The sequence below is a fragment of the Brassica rapa genome, unplaced genomic scaffold (genome assembly GCF_000309985.2).
Source record: "Brassica rapa cultivar Chiifu-401-42 unplaced genomic scaffold, CAAS_Brap_v3.01 Scaffold0009, whole genome shotgun sequence".
NCBI classification, from domain to species: domain Eukaryota; kingdom Viridiplantae; phylum Streptophyta; class Magnoliopsida; order Brassicales; family Brassicaceae; genus Brassica; species Brassica rapa.
Genome location: NW_022609955.1, coordinates 65,707 through 74,256, shown reverse-complemented (window position 1 = coordinate 74,256; position 8,550 = coordinate 65,707). Strand labels below are relative to the sequence as shown.

Here is an 8,550-nt window from a genome sequence, read left to right as displayed (position 1 = left end):
CACCTGATTTGAAAGGGGAATAACTTCTTCATCCCAACTTCTATGAGATTTATTCAACTTCCTGGTGATTCTCCACCACTTTATGTATCCAAATCAGGCTTCTCACAAAGTGATTCATCCTGGTTTGATTGCAACGACGATGAAGCTGTGCTATTCCCAAACTGGGAAACTGTAATCACCTGATCTGAAAGTGGGATAACTTCTTCATCTCAACTCCTATGAGATTTATTTAACTTCCTGGTTATTCTCCACCACTTTATGTATCAAAATAAAGCTTCTCACAAAGTGATTCATCCTGGTTTGATTGGAACGACGAAGAAGCTGTCCTATTCCCAAACTGGGAAACTGGAATCACCTGATTTGAAAGTGGGATAACTTCTTCTTGCCAACTCCTATGAGATTTATTCAACTTCCTGGTGATTCTCCACCACTTTATGTATCCAAATCAAGCTTCTCACAAAGTGATTCATCCTGGTTTGATTGGAACGACGAAGAAGCTGTCCTATTCCCAAACTGGGAAACTGGTATCACCTGATTTGAAAGTGGGATAACTTCTTCTTTCCAACTTGATGTGAGCTTGACTGAACCAGTAGCTGATCTTGCGCATGAAGAGCTGGAAGAGAGTGACAGTGAAGAGGAGCTGGATGAGACGAACACTACAATTGGATACAAGGAGCTGGATGGGAGTTCAATTGGATTTAACTCAGCACGAGACCCATTCTCTTTCTCCAATGGGCCAATAACCAGATCAAAGACAAGACAATTGAAGGAGGCAATTCTCGGATTGGTTTACACTAAACCAATCTCGACATCTGAAGAAAACCAAGTCAAAGAAGCCTTGAAGATATTCAATTGTTCAATCTTCAACACTACCTAGTTTTACTTAAGATATTTTCGAAAACTACAAGTCCTTGGTGACTCTTTGCATTCCTTTCTTTCTACTTAAACTCTCTGCAAGATCTGAATAAAACGAATCACTTTTGTTATCAAAATTCTCTCTAAACTTGTGATTCCTTTGTTCAGTTTTTGGACATCGAATTTGGCTAGAAGAGTGATCTTCCTTAAGCCTGGATCTTGTTCACTAGTGGGGCTGCCTCTCACGGACTAAGATCATCCCAATCAGTGCCTGATCATTCCGCAGATCATCACTGAAACCATCTCTACCATCGATCACCAATCCCCTTTCTATCAACTCATCAATCGATCATCTTTCCATCAGTGTTAGTAACCTGATCCATCACCACCAAATCAATACCAGATCGACCCTCAAGAGCATCCTAGGGTTCTTCCTTGACCAGGAAGCTATTAAGTGGTATCAGAGCTGCTTGAGGGCTTCTAATCAAAGGGGTTTGTCGATTCAAATCTTCTCTCTCTGTTTTGGGAACCTAATTTTCTTTTTCTGATTCTCTGCAACTCTCTGCAGTTTTCTTTTTTCTCTTTACTTTCTATCTGTTGTATCTGCAAGGGGGCCAACCAGTATAAAAAAAAAAAAAAGAGATCTAAGTATCTAAGAAAGTCGAGGAGAAATCCGACTAGGGCTGAGGAGAAATCCAGCCAGACTGAAGAGAAATCCAGTCTCTGGTGGTAAAGCTCCTTGCAAACCAAAATTTCTTAAATCTGTCTATCTATTTCTTTGGGTTTTTGGGATTTTTTACTTCTCTGGCTTTGAGTTTGTTTGTCTGATCATTGAACTCTTGGAATCACTGAGAAAATCACTTGAGAAATCATTGAGAGAAACACTTGAGAGAAACACTAAGTGAGGCTTCGGCTATATCTATTGTGTACTTACTTTTCTTGTTGAAGTCTTAACAGGAAACCATGTCTGAAAGTGATAAAGAAAGGCCCGTGGCTAGACTGGATAAAGCACAACTAGATGCTATCATGGCTACTCTCATGAAAGAGATGGATAAAAAACTTGAATTTGTTGGAGCTACTCGTTCTACTAACCCTGTCTTTGGCACAACTTCACAGGTTAGGAGACCAGCTAGGGAAAAGAGGAGAGGCAAGCGACCTGCAGTAGGAGACGAATCTAAGGATGAAGATACTTCTTCTGGCCATAGTACTGATGGAGAACGGTCCGTGGGATCAGCAAGATCAGTGAGAACAGGACGTGCAGCCTCCCAAGCAAGATCCCCTACACGCCATGCAGCAAGGAACAGACCAGATGATAACCTTGGGAGTCTCAAACTTCGAATACCAGTCTTCAGTGGAACCAGCAATCCAGATGCTTATCTTGAATGGGAAACGAAGATTGAGCGAGTGTTTGATTGCCAGCACTACTCAGAAACAAAGAAGGTGAAGCTTGCTGTGACAGAATTCAGTGGGTATGCTTTGCATTGGTGGGATCAGATTGTTACTACTAGGAGAAGGACTGGAGAGCCGCCAGTTGCTTCATGGTTTGAGCTCAAGACACTCATGAAGAAGCGGTTTGTTCCAAACCACTATGGTAGAGAGATTCATCAAAAGCTGAGGAGACTTACCCAAGGAACCAAAGGCGTGGAGGATTACTATCAAGAGATGGAAATACTCATGATCAAAGCGGCTGTTGAAGAAGCTTCTGAAGCTACTATGGCTCGATTTCAGGCTGGGCTTAACAGAGACATCCAGGACCGCTTGGAGATGCAGGAGTATGACGACATCTATGAATTGCTTCACAAAGCAATCCTCATTGAGCAGCAACTGAAGAGAAAGTCCTCAACCAAAGGATCCTATGGCAACAACTACAAAGCGCCTACTACCAAAGATGACAAGTCTTTTGTGAAACCCAAGGAAGAGCATGAAGACAAGGGAAAGGCACCAGCTGCTAGATCCAGGGATGTGAAGTGCTTCAAATGTCATGGTTTTGGGCACTATGCCAATGAGTGCACCAACAAGAAAGCAATGATCCTCTTGGACAGTGGTGAGGTGATATCCGAAGAAGAAGAGGAAGCCATAGACTATCCAGTTCGTGGAGAACTACTTGTCACAAGGAGATCATTGGCAGTACAATCCAAGCTAGATGAAGATAATCAAAGGGAGAATCTTTTTCATACTCGTTGCATAGTTTATGAAAAAGTATGCAGTTTGATTATAGATGGAGGAAGCTGTACTAATGTTGCTAGTGAAGCTCTTGTAGAAAAGCTTGGATTGAAAACAGGGAAGCATCCTAGGCCATACCTTCTACAATGGTTGAATGAGGAGGGCGAGCTGAAGGTCACTGATCAAGTAATGGTTCCTATAACCATTGGAAGATACCAAGATGAGATCGTGTGTGATGTTCTGCCCATGGACTCTAGCCATATCTTGTTGGGAAGGCCTTGGCAGTATGATAGAAGAGTCATTCACGATGGGTTCACTAACCGGCATTCCTTCACCCACAGAGACAAGAAGATTGTACTGGCACCTTTGTCTCCACAAGAGGTACATGAGGATCAACTTCAACTAAAACTTAGGCGACAAGAAGCTAAAGAGAAACCAGCTGACAAGCAAAAGAAGGAGACTAATCTCTTAGCCAAGAGTAGTGAGATCAAGAAAGCTTTGTGTCTTCAACAATCTATGCTTTTATTTGTTTTTAAAGGTGCACTAATGTCTTCTTCTGACCCTGCACCGGTTCTACCGAGTGAACTTGAATTTCTTTTGCAGGATTATGGTGATGTCTTTCCAGACGAGAGCCCAACAGGACTTCCTCCCATGCGTGGGATTGAACACCAAATAGACTTGGTCCCTGGAGCTTCTCTCCCAAACCGCCCTGCCTATAGAACCAACCCTGAAGAAACAAAAGAGCTACAAAAGCAAGTAGATGAGCTCATTGAGAAAGGACATATCCGAGAGAGCATGAGCCCTTGTGCAGTACCAGTGCTCCTTGTGCTTAAGAAGGATGGAAGCTGGCGCATGTGTGTAGATTGCAGAGCCATCAACAATATCACTATAAAGTACAGACACCCTATTCCTAGACTTGATGATATGATGGATGAGCTACATGGTTCTTGTGTGTTCTCTAAGGTAGATTTAAAAAGTGGATATCATCAGATTAGGATGAAAGAAGGGGATGAATGGAAAACAGCCTTTAAAACTAAACATGGTCTGTATGAGTGGCTTGTTATGCCATTTGGTCTTACCAATGCCCCTAGCACTTTCATGAGGTTGATGAACCATGTCTTGAGGTCTTTTATAGGACACTTTGTTGTAGTTTATTTTGATGATATTTTGATCTACAGCAAGAGTATGGCTGAGCATGTGCATCACTTGAAATCTGTGTTAGAAGTGCTTAGGAAAGAATCCTTGTTTGCTAACTTTAAGAAATGCACTTTTGGGACAGATCACCTTGTTTTTCTAGGATTTGTTGTAACAGCACAGGGAATCAGAGTGGATGAGGAAAAGGTTAAAGCTATCCGAGACTGGCCTAGTCCTAAGAGTGTGAGCGAGGTGAGAAGTTTCCATGGTCTTGCCGGCTTTTATAGAAGATTTGTGAAGGATTTTAGCACCATAGCTGCACCACTCACTGAATTCATCAAGAAGGATGTGGGTTTCAAGTGGGAGAAGGCGCAAGAGGAGGCTTTTCAAAACCTGAAAGGGAAGTTGACTAATGCTCCTTTGCTAGTTCTTCCAGATTTTACTAAGACCTTTGAAATTGAATGTGATGCTTCTGGTGTAGGTATTGGAGCTGTGCTGATGCAGGAGAAGAGACCCATAGCATATTTCAGTGAGAAACTAAGTGGAGCCATGCTGAACTACCCAACTTATGACAAGGAACTCTATGCTTTGATTAGAGCACTCCAAACTTGGCAGCACTATCTCTGGCCAAAGGAGTTTGTTATACACACTGATCATGAGTCCTTGAAACACCTGAAGGGACAGCACAAGCTCAACAAGAGACACGCCAGATGGGTAGAGTTCTTGGAAACCTTTCCTTATGTGATTCACTATAAACAAGGTAAAGAAAACATTGTGGCTGATGCACTCTCCAGAAGGTATACTCTTTTCACTTCTATGGAAGCTAAGCTGTTAGGTTTTGAACAAATAAAGTCTTATTATGAAGATGATCAAGATTTTAAAGTTCAATTTGAAGAAAGCAAGAAACATACCAGTGGAAAGTTTTATCAAGTTGAGGGTTTTCTTTTCTATGAAAATCGACTTTGTTTACCTAACTGTTCTTTGAGAGAGTTGTATGTTAGGGAAGCACATGGAGGAGGATTGATGGGGCACTTTGGAGTTGCCAAGACACTCGCCCACCTGAAAGAGCACTTTTACTGGCCGACCATGAGAAGAGATGTGGAGAGAGTATGCAGCAGATGTGTTACTTGCACCCAAGCCAAAGCCAAGTGTTGAGATGAGGAGTTGATATGAAGACTTAGAGAATCTTGGGTAGAGAAAGAATGAGGTGAAGAAGCTGTGTGTAGAGTTTGGGAAAGCTTAGGTTGAGACAATACCGTACTGGCCGTACAATGGCCGTACCATCCGTACGAGTATGGATCAACCAAAGCTCATGTATAGGCAAGTTACCTTTGCGGGAGTGAAATGGTAAACTTGGGAGGAGTTAACTTGGGAGTTACTGATCCGGACGTTGGAGAAAGGATAAGGGACGCGGCTTGACAGGCTGGATGAGAGCTGTAAAGTGAAAGCAACCTTATCCTCCCCGGTCACACATGTGAAGCACCTGATTGGATCAATTTGAATTAGGCGCTCCTCTTCTCCTTGACTACACATGCTTTACTCACTTTAGTCTCATGTAACCCTAGGATCTTAAGACTATATAATGTAACCTCTCTCATTAATAAAAGATTAGACAGTTCTTGACACAAAAACACTCTCTTAGACTCAAAGACTCTCAATCATGATTCTACACTAAACTCTTAGCTAAACTCGTTCTAAATCACCTCTAAACTTCTCTAATCCCTTTCTTTTCTTATATCAAACTCAGATTCTCTAAAGTTCATATGGTATCAGAGCCAGGTTCATCATAATCTGGGTTTGATTACTAAGAACACTTGAGTTGCATTTCATTCATCCGAGTGGGTCTGAAATGGAAAGCAACAAAGCTGTGGTTCCGGTTACTCTCAAAGGGGGTAACTATCTTTTGTGGTCTCGTTTGGTGAAGACCGCAGTGGGGAGTAAGGGTTTATGGGGACACATCACACAGAGTGAAGCCCCAAAGCTCATTACTTATGAAGGCGACAAGGAGGTTGTCGAATGCGATGAGGAGAAGTGGGAGCAGGATGATCAGCTGGTGATGTCCATACTCCAACGGTCTCTTGAAGTGTCTATCCTGGAGGCATACAGCTACTGTGAGACAGCAAAGGATCTTTGGGACACGCTAAAGAAGGTTTATGGTAACATCTCAAACTTGAGCCGTGTGTTTGAAGTGAAACGTGCTATCAACAGCTTGACACAGGAGGACATGGAGTTCACTAAGCATCTTGGGAGGTTCAGAGCCTTGTGGTCCGAACTGGAGATGCTGAGGCCAGGCACAACCAACCTAGATGAGCTGGCTGAGAGACGCGAGCAGGATAAGGTGTTTGGGTTGCTGCTCACGTTGAATCCAAGCTACAACAGCCTCATCAAACACATTCTGAGGTCCGGAAAGTTACCTGATCTTGAGGACGTGTGTGCGCAAGTTCAGAAGGAGGAAGGGTCTATTGGTCTCTTTGGAGGGAAAGGGGAGATCACTCTTGCAAACCAAGCTGAGGTTCCACAAGCAAACCGTGCAAGCTCTAACCAGTATGATGCAAAGAAGTTCACGGGAAATTGTGATCATTGCAAGAGACAAGGTCACAAGAAGAACCAGTGCTGGATCTTGCACCCTCATCTGAAGCCGGCCAAGTTCTCAAGAGAGAAAGATGGGAGAGCCAATGTCTCGTATGCTGGAAGTGAGCCGGGGAGTTCAAGTGTTGCTGGGAGCTCAGGCCAAGCTGGAGAGGGCGGGACACGTGAGCCTGGAGATAGCAAGGCCCTGGTGACTTACACAGCTCAACCAAGCCTTCAGAACAACCGTGAGAACGAGTACCTGAGGAGATCAGACCTTGACTCCCTCATCAAAATGCTAAAGGAGAGAATGGTAACACACTTGGTACTCTTGGTTACTCTTTTGGTGCATCATATGAACCGTATAGTATTGCTAGAGAACCTGATCACTCACGCATTGCTTATAAACCTACTAGCATACTAGGACAGTCTCATATTGCACACAATCTGTTTAAGCCATTGGTAGTTGATTCAGGAGCATCTCATCACATGATTAGTGATACTAGTTTGATTAGAGACATTGAACCTACAAATGGACATGTCATGATTGCAAATGGAGATAAAATCCCAATTAGAGGAATTGGCAAGCTAAAACTGTTTGATAAAGAATCTAAAGCTTTTTACATGCCTGACTTCACATCAAATCTATTATCTGTAAAGAAATGCACTACAGATCTTAATTGCAATGTTATATTCAGTCCTAATGATGTGAAGTTTCAGGATATTGAGAGCAGCCAATTGATTGGAAAAGGAGTTACCAAGGGAGATTTATATTTACTTGAAGAACTAGCTCCTGTTTCTGATTACTTGTGCTCATTTAATTCTGCTTCTATGATGAATAAAAATGCATTGTGGCATGCTAGACTAGGTCATCCCCATGTTAGGGCTTTAAACTTGATGTTACCAGGTGTGGTATTTGAAAATAAGAATTGTGAAGCTTTCATCTTAGGCAAGCATTGTAAAACTGTGTTTCCCATTTCATCTACTGTTTATGACAAGTGCTTTGATTTAATTCACTCTGATGTTTGGACTGCTCCTTGCTTGTCTAGGGATAGTCTTAAATACTTTGTCACATTCATAGATGAAAAATCGAAATACACCTGGATAACACTTATTCAAACCAAAGATAGGGTGCTTGAAGCTTTTAAAATTTTTCAAAACTATGTGACTAACCATTACAATGCCAAGATTAAAATTTTGAGATCAGATAATGGTGGGGAATACACTGGTCAAGCCTTCAAGCAACATCTAGCTCAACATGGGATACTACACCAAACGAGTTGTCCTTATACTCCTCAGCAAAATGGAGTGGCTGAGAGAAAGAATAGGCATCTCATGGAGGTGGCAAGGTCAATGATGTTTCAAGCAAATGTCCCTAAGAGGTTTTGGAGTGATGCTGTGGCTACATCCTGTTATCTAATCAACCGGATCCCAACTAAGATTCTACATGATCAGTCCCCTTTTGAAGCCTTGAACAGATACAAGCCATCATTGGAGCATATGCGAATCTTTGGATGTCTATGCTTTGTTCTGAGGCCAAAAGAGTTGAGAAACAAGCTTGAAGCAACCAGCACAATATGACATTTAGGAATGTAAAAGATTATCTGAGTTTAGAAAGGATTAAAGAAGGAGAATAAGAGATTAAGAGACAACTTAGAGACTAATGGAGAATCATAGTGAAATGAGTAAAGAGAAGGATTGTTTAGAACTGTCTAATCTTTATTAATGACTGAGGTTACATATATATAGTCCTAAGCATTAGGGTTTTTCGAAAACATAAGGATAGCTAAGCATGTGAAGTCAAGGGAAGAGCCTTTGCTTTTGTTTGAA

At 42.1% G+C, this 8,550-nt stretch overlaps 1 protein-coding gene across 1 annotated transcript; it reads left to right on the top strand.

Annotated features, from left to right (window-relative positions):
* The first annotated feature begins 1,818 nt into the window (after positions 1 to 1,818).
* On the top strand, positions 1,819 to 5,307 carry LOC117129531. The gene is made up of 4 exons (XM_033282964.1): positions 1,819 to 3,770; positions 4,197 to 4,749; positions 4,831 to 4,949; positions 5,154 to 5,307. The coding sequence occupies exons 1-4, from the start codon at positions 1,819 to 1,821 to the stop codon at positions 5,305 to 5,307; spliced, it is 2,778 nt and encodes a 925-aa protein (XP_033138855.1).
* The last annotated feature ends 3,243 nt before the right edge of the window (positions 5,308 to 8,550 follow it).

What these genes read in the sequence shown, in the direction of transcription:
- LOC117129531 (XM_033282964.1), top strand. Translation starts at nt 1,819, where the DNA reads ATGTCTGAAAGTGATAAAGAAAGGCCCGTGGCTAGACTGGATAAAGCA. An exon ending in GAAACAAAAGAGCTACAAAA is followed by an intron (nt 3,771 to 4,196) that starts GCAAGTAGATGA and finishes TTTGATCTACAG; the next exon opens with CAAGAGTATGGCTGAGCATG. An exon ending in AACTCTATGCTTTGATTAGA is followed by an intron (nt 4,750 to 4,830) that starts GCACTCCAAACT and finishes AAACACCTGAAG; the next exon opens with GGACAGCACAAGCTCAACAA.